Consider the following 17,109-nt stretch of genomic DNA (forward strand, 5'->3'; position numbering starts at 1 on the left):
AAAAAATATCAGTGGATGCCCTATGATAACTATTAGTCATGTGCTTGAAAAATGGATTAAAAAATGTCACATCCTGAGCTTTGCTTCCAAAGTGAATTTCTTTATTCCATTTCTCAAACAAATAATTTTGTTACAGGTCCATAGGTTGTTACTTGGCTAATGATCACTAAGGTCCTTACAAGCCTAGCCACACACCCCAAACCATTTGAGTCTTGAGTTTCATGGGCATCTATATGGGGGGGGATATGTAAGTAGGGAGATGACCAAGGATTTGTAGAGAGGATGTTAGTTAAGATAATACTTTTTTTATTGATGGCTTCTGTCCATAATGGACATGGGGGCAGATTATGGGTAAATGTAAAATTTACCACACAATTCTCAAGGTTTCTCTTGAATAGGGTCAGGTTTGAACCCTGTTTTACATGGATGGGGAGTCTATTCTATAGTGAGGAGATCCTTCGGGACATATATCTGTCTCTTCAGCGCATTCTGTTTATGGCACAAGCAACGTTTATATTCTTAGATATAATGTTTCTTGTACTATTTGTTTTACACGTGGAACAGATTCATCTGGGCTGGGTCTGAGGCCTATTAGACAGGCAACAATCCCCTCTCAGCAGCCTATATGTGACTGAATACAGAGTCAGAGCCTTTAGGTGATCAGTGAATGACAGGGTATTCATGCCCTGAATTCTCCTGGTTAGAAACCTTTGTGGGCATTCCAGCTGTTGCAAGTGATTGGTTACATACATGCCAAAGGGGCATTGTATGCAATGATAGCTTTGATGAGGGCCAAGTAGAGTAGTACTATAACTTCCTTGGACATGGATGAAATATCCTTACCTATAAGCTGGATGACATAGAATAATTTTCTTACTATCTTAGCTACATGTTGGTCAAAGGCCACATTGCTGTCTACATATGTTCCCAAATCCCTTACTACTGGGTTGAGTCTTAGTGATTTTTTATTGATGCAGTAATTAACTTGGTTGACTGTTTCCCAAAAGGGCATTATAATATATTTTATGGCATTGAATTTTAGGACACAGTTTTGGCACCAGTCACCTGTCTGTGTTAAACACTTTTGCAAGATGTGGATGTCTTGGGCAGAATCTATAATTGCTTCCAATTTACCATTATCTGCAAATTTGATAAGCCAGATGCCTTGAACATTAGCCTTGACTTTTGAGAAGTAGATGCCAACCAGGAAGGGCCCAGCACAAAGCCCTGGGGTACTCCACTGGTGACCAGTCTCTTGGTGTAAGTGGTCTCACTGATCATGACTTCTTGGGTTCTGTCTGTGAGAATGCCATCAGCAAAGCCAGTTATGCAGGAATTTATGACTAGCTTAGAGCACTAGGTCAATATATATATATATTGTGCACTGTTTTATCCTCATCCATTGCCCTGGAAACCCACTCAAAGAAGTCTACCAGGTAAGTAGGCATGACCTTCCTTTATCAAAGCCAACTTGGGATAAGTCCAGTGTCTGTAGGTTGCCAATGTTCTTGTTTAGCATTTCCAGATGCCAGATCATCATGTTACCAATGAAGCATATCGTATTATGATCTCTTATTTGCATTGCATAAATAGAAAATAGGCATGTACATAGAAGTAATCCTGGAGCTTCAGTTGTAAGCCCATGCTTTGTGTTGCAGCTATCTACTCAAAAGATTATCTGTTGCAATTGAAAATTAAAATACACTGGAAGTCACTTTATTTCTTTCTTTCTTTATTTATTTATTTATTTATTTTGGTTTGAAAAAATGTCTAGCATAATTGTAATGTGAAATGTAGACTTACCTCAAATGTGTAGCTTTCCACATTGTAAGGCTTCCTAAATGGGGAGTCCATAACATAATGCGGTGCACATGCACCAGAGTAATATCGGTGATCCAAAACTGTGCCTTCTAATGTGTTAGTCATTACATTTAACCTAAAACAAGAAAATGGTTGACAACAAAGCTTGTCAGGTAATGTGTGGACCAATAAGAGTAAAATATTTATTCATTTTAAGATTTTAATATATTTAATTAATGGATTTTTCCCTAAGCTGTGTCCAGATGCTGTTCTAGTAGCACATTACACCAAATGACAAAATCATACTAGATTCTCAAGTTAAATGAACTTCATGTTTGCTTTAGGCATTCTGTGTAACCAAAGAATCAGTTGTGCAATGTATTTAATTACTTAAAAATGATGAAGTATAAAACAGACTGAAATGTAAAAACACAGTGCCATGCAGTCCAGGAAGTGAAAACAGAAAGAAAATGTATGGAACCAATAGCATTAATTAAGAATCGCATCCAATATGTATTAAACTTGGATTCAAATGGTCACTAAGAGAATGAAGAAATATGTTCTTCAGTGATTCTGGCTATGTGGCTTAAACTTACACCAACTTTCACTGGAAGGTTCAGCCAGTGGAATAAATGAGTGAGATTAAGTACGTAGCTGACAGCAGCGGCTGAATGGTGTACAACACTGCATTATTCCAAACTAGTTATACTGTCAGGGGTGGAGCCATAGGGCAGAAGTAACAACATAGACTGGGCAGTACTACCTATATTAGAGGTATGACCACATGCATGGACAGTATTAAAGTACATGAGGAGAGATGACAAGGTGATAAAAAAATTCTGTATTCATATATAGTTGTTATATATGGTAATAGGTTAATTCAGTGAAAATTTTGACTTGGAAACAAGCTTCGTTCATGAGTTCTAAAACAGGTTATACAGGAAAACTTTTATGAAAGGCTAGACACTTTTACAGGTCCAAAAATATGTTCATGCATGCATGAGTGTGACACATTCAGTGATATACTCCTTGTCTAATTTGCTCTTAAGCCTGCATTCCCTGCAATGACACAGTTACACAAAAGACAAGTATAATCAAGTTAGGGTTCTTTATTTAGAGGACTGCAGGTATCAGATCAAAGATTTCTTTCATGAAACGTGATTGTTTAGTGTTTACCAGATCTGTTAGCTGTACTCTGTACTGACTTATTGATTCTTGGTAATTCTGAGATAATGAGTAATATCAAGCAAATGTGACCAGCATTTTCCAGACTGGACCTTGTTCTACCCATAGATTAATGAACTATGGAAACAAGGGCCGCAATTCTTTCATAGACATCATACGGCCTTTTCTATGTCGTTATTTTCTGGCTGTCTGAAAGAGATGCTGCTTATTGCCCTATTAATCGCCTTCATGAGTCTCATGGTCATAGATCTACATGTAATCTTATTTGAGAAGACTAACGATGTAGTGGTCACATAGCCCAATTTATTCTTGACCAGCTATGGTCTGCATGAAGCTTCCAACTATGCATTAAGACAGGACACAACATGGAATCTGTGTTAGTTAAGCTAATAGATATATTTCTCCTTACTAGAGAGTTGAGACAAAATTTGATTCCTAACTTCCTTGCATCTTAAATCGTAATACATGCTATTCTGATTGTTCATCTTTGAATTTATTATTGGCCAGAGGATGTTATCATCCTTCAGTTCTTCATTTTTTTGAGCAACACATCTTGCAGAGATTGTTCTGTGATATTTTATTCCTTTTCCATATGACAATCATATGGAGATTCCCACGGTTCACTATCACCAGGGATATTTTGGTGTTAACGTGTTTTAATCTAAATAAATCATTATGAGGCACAGATTACAGTTTCATTTCTTTGTGAACAATGATCAACTTTATGCCCCATGTATAGCACACAAGGTGTATTTTATCCAGTATTTGGGCAGTTGTGATTTAGAAATCATCAGGTGGTTAGCTTTAAATAGTTTTTGGTATGCTGCTGGACAGGGTGAAACATAACGTATTATGTAAAGTACTAAGTACACTTTATTTCTCTCTCTCTCTCTCTCTATATATATATATATATATATATATATATATATATATATATATATATATATCATTCATCATCATCATCATCAGTCCCCTTTTTCTCATTTTCTACATGGGGTCATGGTGTTGTGTAAACTGTCACCATCTGTCCAGTTCAGTGGTACACTCCAGTCTTCCTCGACACTCATGCCTGACTGTCACAGATCTTCTGTCACACAATCTATCCACTTCTTTGTGGACACCCTAAATTCCTCTTACCTTCTTCCTGTCTATCCCAAACCTTCTTCACCAGATTGTTTTTTGCTTTTCTGCACATGTGCCTGAACCACTGTAATCTGTTCTCTTTGATCTTTTCTGCAATTAAAGCTACTTTGGCTTCTGCTCTTATTTCCTTATTTCTTTGCCCGTTCCACTGTGTGCATCCTGCAGCCCTTCTCAGGCACTTCATTGCCATCACCTCTAGCTTTCTCATCTGCTCTGACTTTACTGCACATATTTCTGTACCATACAGCAGTACTGGTTGCACTACTGCTTTGTACACCTAACTTTTCTGCTTCTTTGGCATTCTTCTGTCATACACTACACCTGACTCTCTATGCCAGTTGGCTGCAGCTCCTCTGAGTCAATATTTGACCTCCTCATTCAGAGTTCCCTTCTCCTCAACCACCCCACCCAGATACTTGAAACTGTTAACCTGTTCCACTAGCTTCCTTTCTATCACAATTCTCAGCTTCTTCTGATTTCCCCAATTTGCTGCCATTTCCACTGTCTTATCTATACTTAGCTTCATTCTATGTGCCTTCAATTTTGCATTCCATTCTCCTATCCTTTGCTGAAGTTTTTGCTCAGAATTTGCCTGTAATGCCTCATTGTCTGCATACAGAAACTTAGTTGGCTCTCCCAACCTGTTTGCTAATGTAGTCCATCGCCATTATGAACAATAGTGGGCTCAGAACTGAATCCTGATGTACACCTACTCCCACTGGTAACCCCTCTGTGAGACTGAACACTGTTCATACATGAGTCTATCGGTCCTTGTATATAGGTTGATCTAATTCTACCAATGTTTCTGGGACTTTGAACCACTGCAGTACTGCCCAAATCAGCTTTCTTGGGACCTTGTCCTAAGCTTTCTCCAACTCTAGGAACGCCCAGTTGGATTCTTTCCTCAACCTTAGCTTCTTCTCAGCTATCTGTCTCTCTGCAAGCATCATGTCAGTTGTGCTGCATCTTGAGCTGAGTCTGAACTGCTCATCTCCCATCTTATTTTTTTACTAATCTATGTATCCATTTATCAATCATCCTGTCCAGAACCTTTATTCAATATGACAGGAGTTTGATATCTCTGTACTGTCCACAGTTGTGGATGTCCCCTTTGTACTTGTACACTGGCATGAGTATGCTTATTCTCAAGATATCTGGGATATGCCTTTCTCTCCATACTGTTATGAGTACCCTTAGGGGCCATTTCTCCTGTATCACACCCAGTATCTTTATCATATCTGCTGTGACCTCATCTGAGCCTGCTGGTTTCTCTGACTTTATTTTTCTTAGTCCTATTCTTATTTCTTCTAGGGGTGGACTCCTCTTCTTTTCTCATCATAAGCTGTTTATGGGGCAGCAGAGCTTCTGTAGGGTTTTCTTCATTTAGAAGCTGCTGGATGTACTCCTTCCATCTGTCTTTGGTGTCCTATGGACTGGTGAGCAGGCTGTTTTTGGTATCCCTTATGAAGAGTCTGACTATCTTCTTTATCTTTCTGTTTTGCCTTGAAACCTGATATAGTTTCTTTGTGCCACCTACTGAGTCACTTTCCAGAAGCAGGTAGAGTGCCTCTGATGCCCCGTTCTTTGATATTGCAACTCATTTCTTAGCTTCTTTGTTACCCAGCCAGTATTCCTTCCTAGCTTGGTCCATCTTTTCTCTCTCCCAATTTTTCCTGCACTCCATCTTTCTTTTGATGACTTTCTGGACATCTGCATTCCACCATCAGCTTTCTCTATGGACCTTATTTCCGTACCTGGACTGGCCACCATGTATCTGTTTGATAGTCCTTACCCATACTGTTTTGTGGCACTGCCATTCTTCTTCAACTCCAACTATTTCCTCTTCTACATGGGGTGCTACAGCCCTGAGTGCTTCCTTGAACTCTTGTAATTTATCTCCAGTCAACTTCCAGGTCTTCAGCTTGGTCTCTGTTGACCTCTGGTCACTGCTTTCACGTTATTGTGGCAACCAATGTTTTATGCTGTGGGCCGACTGTTTCACTGGGAATGACTTTGCAATCACTGATTTTACCCTGGTGGCCTTTCCTTACTAGGAGGAAGTCTTCTGAGTTGCATGTTGGCCACTCCTGTATGTGATCTTATGACTGTCTCTCTTTCTGAACCATGTGTTAGCTATTGCCAGACAGAAGTGTAGAATTGCCTCTCCTTCTTTATTCCTGTTTCCCCACTCATGTGGACCAAGGTAGTCCTCATATCCTGTTCTGTCTGTCTCAATATGTGCATTCAAGTTATCCATTATCAACACCAATTCACATTGTCCTGCTGTATCTAGGAGGTCCTGCAACTGCTATATGAATGCAATCTATTCCTCACTATCACAACTCTGCTGTGGGCAATAAGCTGAGATTATGAATATTGCCCAATCATTATACTGGATCCTTGTTGCCATGAGTCTGTCACTAATTCTGATGCCGTCCCTCACTGCCTCCTGGAGCCTCTCACTCACCACAATTCTGAAACCATTTCTAGCCTGTCCTCCTCCTGAGTAGTACACTGTGGATCCCAAACCAAGTGGCTTTGCTGCACTGTCCTACCATCTTGTCTCTTGGGTACATAGGATGTCCCACCTCCTCTGTACCAGCATGTCATCCACTTCCAAGCTTCATTCTCTCAGTGAACCCACATTGAGTGTAGCAATTATTAGGGTTCTTATTATGTATGCCAATGGTTAAAGTTGCGAACGCTGTTTATTCAAATGGGTTTGCCCAAAATGGTGAAATTCAGAAGGCACAGGATAGCAATTTTTCTTCCCAGGGAAAAAAAATCACTGGGCCATTTTCAGGACTTTGCCATTTCCTCCACTGTGGTGCAATCTTGGAAGAGTTGGTATATTTAAGTAGGAGGGTGTGGGGGGCTAAGTCCTCCATTTTATTTTGTGTTTGTTTTTTTTTTTTTTTTTTTTTTACAGAACAGTGATTTTTTTTTCCCTGGGAAAAAAAATCGCTGATCCGTGTGTTCAGGATTTTGGATCTTCAAAGTGTGTGGCTCGATTATGCAGTGTTCGCAATTTCAAGCGTTCGCTGATATAATATAGGCCCAATTATTAGTTTATGTTTGGCAGGTTGACTGGCTTTATGTCCATCTTTTACTCAACAGAACTATCCCAAGTAAACAAGAAACAAGTAATTACAAAAAAGCCAAAAAAGGAAAGGTATTACAGCGACTCAGGCAAAGGGCAATAATGTAGTTTTCAAAACAGTAGAAGGAAAGGAGCTTTATCAGAAAGAAATAAGAGAGTAAGCTACATTGCCGAAAGGAAAACAGGGCAGCACAATAGAACTGTTAAAACAAGGAGGCAGGGTGCAGTGGAGGACAGGGAAACACAGAAGGCAATAAGAGACAAGGTAGGAGATTAAAAATGTTAGGGCAGAAAAAAAGAATACAAGAAAAGTAGTAGGTAAGTCACAGTAAAGTAAGAGCAAGTTACAGTAGAAATTGAACATACTCTTTGACCAGTATTGTGCAGTGGGGCATGGGAGCACAGGAGGCTTGCCCCTGCAAATCAAGCTGTCATTGGTGCTAGTAAAAATTGATGCTAGTGAATATAGATTGAAAAATACTAAATTCTGACTCCCCTGCTCAAAGCATCAGTCTCTATGAATTTACCCAGCTCATAACTAGCCCCACTCGCATGAACAAAAACTCCCACACCGGGACCATCCTTGACTGGATACTGACTACCCACCCTCACCATTATCAAAACTCCACCACACTACCAGATACCTTAAGTGACCACCTACCTATCTATACCCAAAGGCACCCTGCTCACCTTAACAGACCTCACCTTCTCAAAGACTGTCGTAAGCTCTCTAACTTCAACCCCACAACTTTCAATGAAAGACACTCTTCTATAAATTGGTCATGTCTACACATACTTCCACTAAATGATGCTGTCCAAAAATGTAATAACATCTTCTTAGATATTCTTAATTCACTAGCACCCGCTTGTAAAATCAGAATAAAATCTAATTTTGCCCCATGGTTCTCCAAAGACACCTGTTCCTTCATGCATCAGAAGGAGTCTGCATGGAGAGCATGGCTTAAAACCATCCCCTACTGACCACAAAATTATTAGAGAACTTAGGAACAAAACAAAACAACACATTTACAATGACAAGAAAAAAAAAATCACTGCCCAAACTACCCAACATTCAAATCCAAAAACTTCTGGAAAACTATCAACTCTATCCTTCACCTCGAATGCCTCAATACTCCAAACCCTTTTCCAAACAACTCATTATATGACACTGCCTCCCTCATGAACCACTTCTTCAGTGATTCTATCAATAAACTGACTAATACTGACCCAACCCCTAACACCATAATCCCACCCCAATATCCCCAAATCCTAACCTTTTTACTCTTACACCAGTTCCCATCTCATATATTTGACCCCTCCTTCTAAAACTAAAATCTGGTTCTCCATCATTGGACAATGTACCCCATCTCTTTCACAAACTTGCAGCTAACTCAATAGCTTATCCTGTTTCTATACTTATTAATATATCTATTCATGAAGCCACCATTCCTGACATCTGGAAATCCTTCTATGTAATACCATTACACAAAGGAGGTAACTCCACAGACCCATCTAACTTCAGACCAATAGCCATATTCTCCTTCTATCAAAAATGCTTAAAAAATGCATTCACTCACAGCTCCTCAAATTCCTTATTCAACAAAACCTAACTGCAGCCACCCAACACAGTTTCCAGCTAAAACATAGTACAACTACTGCCCTGTTGTCCTTCACTTATACAATAGCACAAAATCTTGACAATAATAATCTTGTTTCTTGCCTGTTTTTAGACCCATCAAAGGACTTTGACACGGTATCCCATTCAAAACTTCTTATCAAACTAGCCAACCTTAACCTCTCAGCCTCCACTCTAACATGGTTCTCCAGCTACATCTCAAATAGATTACAGACCATCAGATGGCAATCCTCCTTCTCTTCCTTCCTTCCTATACATAAAGGCATTCCCCAGGGGTCCATCCTGGGACGCCTTCTATTCAACATCTTCACCAATGACCTTTATACTTGAATGTGTGTGTGTGTGTGTGTGTGTGTGTGTGTGTGTGTGTGTGTGTGTGTGTGTGTGTGTGTGTGTGTGTGTGTGTGTGTGTGTGTGTGTGTGTGTGTGTGTGTGTGTGTGTGTGTGTGTGTGTGTGTGTGTGTCTGTGTAAGAGGAGATTCTAATTGTAGTTTGGAAGGTGTATGTATTTGATTGATTTTTGATTGAATGTGCACAGTCTGGACATCGTGTGGTAGTGCCGACACAAACCAAGAACCAAAGAACAAACCAGATAACTCAAAAAACAGTCCAAGGGCTCCAAGTGAATCCACACGTCACTCCACATGATGTATTCAGGAAAACCAAAGTTTATTAGAGCAAATAATTAAGCGCTTTCATCCAATTTTATCCTGGACTTCTTCAGAATCAGTAAAACACAAGGGTAAACCATTTAAATAGCCCTCTAGTACATACACGTGACCCAATCTAACCAAACACTAATAAGAAATCTTGTGAAAGAAACTAATAAATTAAAGACTTAAAAACATGGTGATGCAATGCATAAAAATACTCCAGAATTTAAAAATACACCACAATTTTAAAAAAGTTAGTTAGTTGATATATTGTTGTCAATCCCACCAAAAATATTATATAAAACTAGATTACATAACAGCTACACTTAAATATACTATTTATACTTAGCTGGTCATTAAGCCCTTGTAATATATGAGCCTGAAGTTTGATTTGCCAGACTAATTCCTTAGCTTCCAAGAAGTCTGCCCAAGGACCCTTCTAGGGTCTTTGTTGACTGCTTCAACCCCCAAAAATAAAATATTGAAGACATAATAATGCCTTGGCCAAACATATCATTAAACATTCTAGATACCAATTTTTATTTTGGTGTCTGGAACTGAGGTGTATTTTTGGTTTTCCTGAATCCATCCTGTGGAGTGGTGTGTGGTTTCACTTCGAGCCCTTCAACTGTTTTTTAAGTTATTTGGATTGTGTGGTAGTGTGCAATGGAGGGTATGTATTAATCATATTTTTTCACTCACATTTAATATGTACTCATACATGTATGAATACATACACACATATATAGATATGTACATATACACAGTGACAGAGTGCAAGTTCCTTGCTCCTGGGGAAGTTTTCAGGCTATAGGCCCTCCAATATTTTGGGAAGGGGACAATGCATAAATGCCCATGTAGTTTTGGATTCATTTTCTTGCTTAAGACTATTCAGAGTACTGTGACTGTCATTATCATCCAGCAATGTCTATATCCATCATTTGCAGGCACTTGATTGCATATATACCTCAGGTGTCTGACTGAGATAGAAAAGGGCTGCAATAAAATATTCCAGCCTGTTTTACATAAATGCACACTTTGGATTGTGTGGTAGTGTGCAATGGAGGGTATGTATTAACCATTTTTTTTCACTCACATTCAATATGTACTCATACATATATGAATACATACACACATATATAGATATGTACATATACACAGTGACAGAGTGCAAGTTCCTTGCTCCTGGGAAGTTTTCAGGCTATAGGCCCTCCAATTGTTTGGGAAGGGGACAATGCATAAATGCCCATGTAGTTTTGGATTTATTTTCTTGACTTAAGACTATTCAAATTACTGTGACTGTCATTATCATCCAGCAATGTCCATATCCATCATTTGCAGGCACTTGATTGCATATAACTCAGGTGTCTGACTGAGATAGTAAAGGGCTGCAATAAAATATTCCAGCCTGTTTTACATAAATACACACTAGACCTGCAAAGCTAGTTTAGTGACTTTTTAACTTGATCATTATAGCAGGGTAACCATACACATTCACAGACAGTTGTCATAGTCTCAAGTCATAGTTTCATTGCTGACCGTTTACATCTCTGATGTCTGATTATGGTAAAATAATAATTATGTACACAATAATGTATTCAGGTTATTTTCATACAGTCACATAGTAGCCAAAGTATTTCAACTTAATTCATATGCATTCTTAACAGTTCAGCAAAGCTGGACTGTTTAAACTCATTAAACAACAAGAAGATAAATTATTTCATCCAAGACCCTGCAGACCCACTCAGTAGTTATTGTCACTTTGCTGTGTACACCTCATTGGATGGTGGTAAAAAAAAAACAGTATATCTCAACTTCTTAGAGTCAGGATCAGAACAAAGACAAAACTTTTGAGAGTCAAAGGACCAGAATCAGGGACTGATTTTACACATTGTTGTTATATATGCAAAGTTACTGTAATAAAAGTTTTTTGCCTTAATATGTATATTCTGAAGAACATGAAAAATGCAGTAGAAATGTCTGTCATCATTTAGTGACTGTAATTCTCAGTAATTTTCCAGAAAACACAAATGTGTGGAATAAACGAAAATGAGTGAAAATCGGGGGAGGGGGGTCGGCAAAATCAAAGACAGTATAAAGCTTTGTGATTTCAACTTTTTTTTCACATGAACAGCAGCCAGAGCAAAGTAGTTCAAGTTATTTCACAGAAATGCACAGTAGTCCTGTGAAGCAGATGCTTAGCTGAGCAAAACAAAGAAGATATGACACTTAAATCCATAATCAGCTCCAGATCCTACCTGGCAACTATAGACACATTGTTGTGTACATTTTATCTGACTGCGATAAAAAATAATACCTCTCAATATCTAAGTGAAATAATCAGAGACAAAGCTAAAAAACAATAAGGGACGAATGCCCCATATCAGACGCATATTTTAAATATTGCTCTTATATACATAGAAAGTTGATACAAAATACTTTTTTACAGAGAAATACTTTTTCTGAAGTCTGAAACTCAATGACTTAGGATTATTTAACAGCTTACTACTAGGCTAGCTACCCTTGTTAGCCATTTTAAGCCTAGCCAATTATTCCATTTGAGAATCAAACCCTGCACCTTGTGTTTGTAAGGCAAGAACCTTAACTATTATGCCAAACCTAAACCCCCCTAAGGACTGCTGTCCTTGGTGACAACCACACATTTTTGAGGAAAAGATCAAAATAAGACAAGGTCAGGGACATTTTGCAGAATCATGGATACTTTTGACTTGGTTTCATGCAAATCTACACTATAAGGTGAACAAATGACAGGAGGCTATTTTGCTTTAATGCACAGCTAATCCCATATTCTGTGACTGCACTCCTCAACAATTTTCCAAATTTGGAAGCAAAGATGCAAATGTGGAGCAAAATCAGGGACATTTGCAAAATTAGGAACAGTTTATATTGATTTCACACAAGCAAAACCCATATAGTAAATATGTTAACGTATTTCATACCAATGCACACTAGCCCTATTAAGTCAGAATGTAAATTGAAAAAAGAAAACAGAGTAGTTGATTTTATGTGCATCCAATCCCCTTCTCCATTTAGTGACTGCAATCACATGTGAATTGCCAGAAAAATACAAGTTCTGTAATGCAAAGTCAGGGACATTCATCAAAATCAGGAACAGCTTCAACTTAGTTTCAGACAACTAGCATAGAGTAAACATTATAGCTTATTTCAAAGAAAACAAGTCCTGTAAAGCCAGACTGTAAGTTGGTTTTAAAAGAAGAGGGTAGGTTGCAACCAGAAATACTGGGCAAAGACAAGCACCTTCTGAAAAATTAAAGACAGTTTCAATTTGATTTCTCACCATACTTTATCGCAGAGTACATATTTTAATTTATTTTACACAGATGAACATTAGCCCTTAATGTCATATTTTAAATTGAGAAAATGTAGAAGGTATGTTACTTTCATCTACAGCAGAGCTGAACCTCCCAATCTGTTTGGCTGTGAGCATTAAAAAAAGAGAAAATAAATACTTCAGTTTATTTTGCATAAATGCAAACTAGACCTTAATGCTCGATGTAAGACTTAACTTTGGGAAAGGTGACACTATTTTTGTTCTGTACATTAGTAACAAGGCATGGCTTATTGCACAAGTAAACATTTTTGTTTTCTTTTTATGTGTACCTAATGCTACAAATCAAACAGATTATTAATTTGTACCTTTTCATCATTTTTTCTATCATACATAAGAGGAACTATTTTAGTTATTAAGGAAGCTTATATGAATACATGTTTGAGTAAAAAAATGAAATTGTTATTAATTCATATCAAGACATATGTGTTATACATACCCACTTGCCAGTCTTTCAATTGCCCAGTACTCTTCCATCTGCCTGGTACAGGTTGGATAAACTCTCTTACAATTCTTTTCATCTGACATATCACCACAGTCATCATCACCATTACACATTAGTCTTCTTGGGATACATCTGCCTGGAAAACAGTGAAGAAGGTAAGTTTTCCCCCTTTTGCCTCTTCCCTGAGTCCCTAATTGCATTTCTTCCTAATTATACTATTAATTTCCCTAGTTTTGGCAGACAAAAGAACCCCATATCATTGCATCACAGTCCCCCATTTACAGGATGAGTAAGCTTGTCAGTGCTTCATCTTTGAGCTGGTTTTGAGCAGTGTGAGGTCTGACTGGAGTAGCATATGGATGCTGTCCTGCATGGCAATAGAATTGTTTTTGCTTTGTGAAGCTTCTTCCTGTGTTCACAGTGATGCTATAGGCTGCCACACATTTTCATTCTTGTTAGAGTGACCAAGCATTCTTTCAAGACGTTGTGTCTTTCTGCACAGACATGCCTGCACTCACTGTCTAACTGGTGATTTGAGTTTTATTTAGTACAAGTATGTATTTGTACCACTCTCCCTTACTCTATACTGGGTCAGCCTACAACAACCATTTCATTTCAACCTGGTTGTTTTGCTCTTCCAAATATACTAGCATGTGATATAACATGGAATAATGGGGTTGCAGTCAGGAGTTGTTTTCTCTGTACCATAGAGCTCACATTACAATTATTCTGTCTTGTGTTGTATGAATTCAAGGATCCTTATATCTCCTAGGATTTATGATTTACTGCTGTAAAAACATTTTAGAATTTATGTTGCATAGTTAACTACTGGCTAAGTAATATTCTGCTTAGGTAAACAAAATTAAATAAAATGAAATAAGTTAATTTATAAAGTTTCCATTCTTTGTTCGGCTTTTCCCGGTTAGGGATCGCCACAGCAGATCACCTGTCTGCTCACGATTGGCAGTAGAGTTTTACGGTGTTGAGTTGCCAGTCCAGCACCCAACCTTCCACAGAAGGCACACACACACTCACACCTAGGGCCAAATTAGAGTGTGCAATCCACCTACAGCATGTCTTTGGGAAGAAATTGGAGTACCTGGAGAAAACCCACATGACCACAGGGAGAACATGCAGACTCCACAGCCAAGGATCAAACCAGAGAACCTGTTGCTGTGAGGCAACAACACTAACTGATGCACCACCATGGACACCCTATATAAAGTCTCCATTGATATTTATAAATATTACAAAGTATGGTGAAGATATGTCCGCCATTTAAGAGAGTCAAAAGAACAGAAAAAACATTTTGGTGACATAAAATGAATGAGTGTAACATTAAAAAAATGGTCAGGGCACAGGAAGGAGCACATAAAAGATATTGACATTATAGGATGACAGGGGTCCCAAAGCTCTCCCAACACTCAGTGGTCACAAAGCAGAGAAATTAGTTTTATACTGCACTCTAGTCTTTTACATGGAAGACTTACATATAAACAGATAGACAGACACACACACACATACACACACACACACACACACACACACACACACACACACACACACACACACACACACACACACACACACACACACACACACACACACACACGCACACACACACGCACACACACACACACACACACACACACACACACGCACTATATGTGACTATGGGCTATTTGGAGGATTGCTATTTCCTCTACTACATATCTTTGGGCTCTGAGAAGATACTAATTCACCAGAAAAAAGTCCACATAAACACAGAAAGGACATAAAGAGATCAAATAGAAGGTGCAGCAGCCAAGAAGTGAAGCAGAGTAGCAAGCACTGCGCAGCAGCATTCCTTACCTACTGCTTCACCCGACTCTCCAGACATGATTAGCTTTAAGTGATTTTTTTTAAGATGATATGTACCTTTCAGTAAGGTTTAGGTTACAGTTGCAGGCAATCAATTATTTTGCTCTCTGATGGAGTTTTAAAAACAGAAAATAAGCAAGAGAAGTAGTGGTATTTTCTTTCTCCGTGTCCTTGCTGACTTTTTTTAGCCATTTAGGTCTGCCTCCTACAGTGTCTGTTCTGTTTTTGCAATTGTTTTACTACTTTGCTTTTCAGTTTTGAGAAATCTGTAGGCCTCTCTTTTGGGGCTGCTGGAGATTGCCTCTATCTAGGTGAGACATTGATATACTGCTGATCCAGGGAAAATCTTTTAACACATGGGCTTCAGATTTCACTTCTTTGCCATTGATTGATTTGCTTCATTGACTGGTATTTAGTACATAACTGTTTAGACTGCCTGGTCTTTCAATAAGGCTTAGGCTACATCTGCAAGCAAACAATTATTTTGCTTCCTTCTGGAGTTTTAAAAAAAGGGAAATAAGCAAGGAAATTAATTTTACTTTTTCTTTGTGCCTGCACTTATTTTTTTAGTCATTTAAATTTGCCTTCTGCAGTGTCTGTTCTGTTTTTGTAATTTATTTGCTACTTTGATTCCTGTTTTAAGACATCTCTAGGCCTGGAGTTTGTTTCATACAACCTCACTCAGTCAGTGCACACTGTAATATTGAAAGTTTTACTCCCTTCTTTCCAGCTAACTTTTGAAATCTGTAACATCTGGGACTAGACTACAAATCACTAGAGCACTTGGGAACTGTTTTTCAAGAATTATCTTTGAATTGGTGCTTCTGTTTTGGTCCTCATGAGAGAAGGAGCAGAGGGCCATTATATTATTTCTGAAGACTGCTACCATATTTTCAAATTATTTATTGCACTTTTCTGCATTTTTCAATAAAACATGTATTTGCATTTCTTTGGTCTAGCTGCTGCTAGTACACTTTGAAATTGCCTTTATTATATTTGATTTACTGCAATAGCACTTCATTATTTAACTGATCGGTACTGTTTTACTTCATTTAAAGATTATCTAAAGTCTATTGGTGAAAAAAAAATATCCTATCTTTTCTAAGTGCTGCCTTCTAAACTGTTTGCATTTAAATTGTTTGCTGTGTTCTAGCCTGGGAGCAAGTTATTTTGTTGTTGCATTGCACTTGAGGCTTCCTTTTTTGCTGTGTTTTTACAATAAGATGACCAGCTCATCCATTTTGTGACAGAAGGTGTTTGCCTCTCTTTTTGAGTTGAGAAACACTCCAAAAAATTGCAGAGTATAATCATTTATTGGCCAGAGAGCTCAGGAATTAGATTTCAGTTTCTTTTTGTTACTATAAATTAGGCATGCTCACTGTACAGTGGCAGTTGACACTTCCCTATACAGATACAGATGTTTGGACAGTAAAGTTTACATATATAACTAGTATTAGTTTTGTAACCTGTAACTTAGACCGAAAGCAAGTGTCCAGGGAACCCAACACTTTGAAAAGGAACAACACAGAACCAAGTACAGTTCCCAGGACTAAACCACGGTCCACGATAGTTTTACAATTAACTTCTTTATTAAAACACAATAAGATGGTTGAGCGCTTTCATCTACCCAGTGTAGATTTCATCAGAACAATTACCAATACAAAACATTTCCCTTAAATACTTTAAAATACCCGCCTTTTTACCACCTGACTAATTACACCATCTTTGAATTTTTAAAGACATAAAACAATACTACATAAAACCAATGTAAATACAACCCTCGCATATTCTTATTGATAAAACTGCCTCAGACACCATAAAATGTCCAAAATATACCAAAAAGTCTTTTTGAATATAAAATATGAAAAAATATATATAAAACCAGGTTAATGACAATACATGTTCAAAGTATATAGT

General features: G+C 38.1%; 1 protein-coding gene across 1 annotated transcript in view; it reads right to left on the reverse strand.

Moving 5' to 3' along the window:
* The window catches only part of C8B (complement C8 beta chain), a 506,997-nt gene that overhangs the window by 370,926 nt on the left and 118,962 nt on the right, over positions 1–17,109 (reverse strand). Inside the window, exons 4-5 of the mRNA XM_044085515.1 lie at positions 13,327–13,468; positions 1,804–1,936 (exon numbers count right to left, since the gene is read on the reverse strand). Coding sequence (XP_043941450.1) covers positions 1,804–1,936; positions 13,327–13,468 — 275 coding nt within the window. The remainder of the gene's footprint in view (positions 1–1,803; positions 1,937–13,326; positions 13,469–17,109) is intronic.

This window comes from Protopterus annectens, chromosome 10.part0 (assembly GCF_019279795.1).
Source record: "Protopterus annectens isolate FY-2018-M chromosome 10.part0, PAN1.0, whole genome shotgun sequence".
In the NCBI taxonomy this organism is placed as follows: Eukaryota; Metazoa; Chordata; order Ceratodontiformes; family Protopteridae; genus Protopterus; species Protopterus annectens.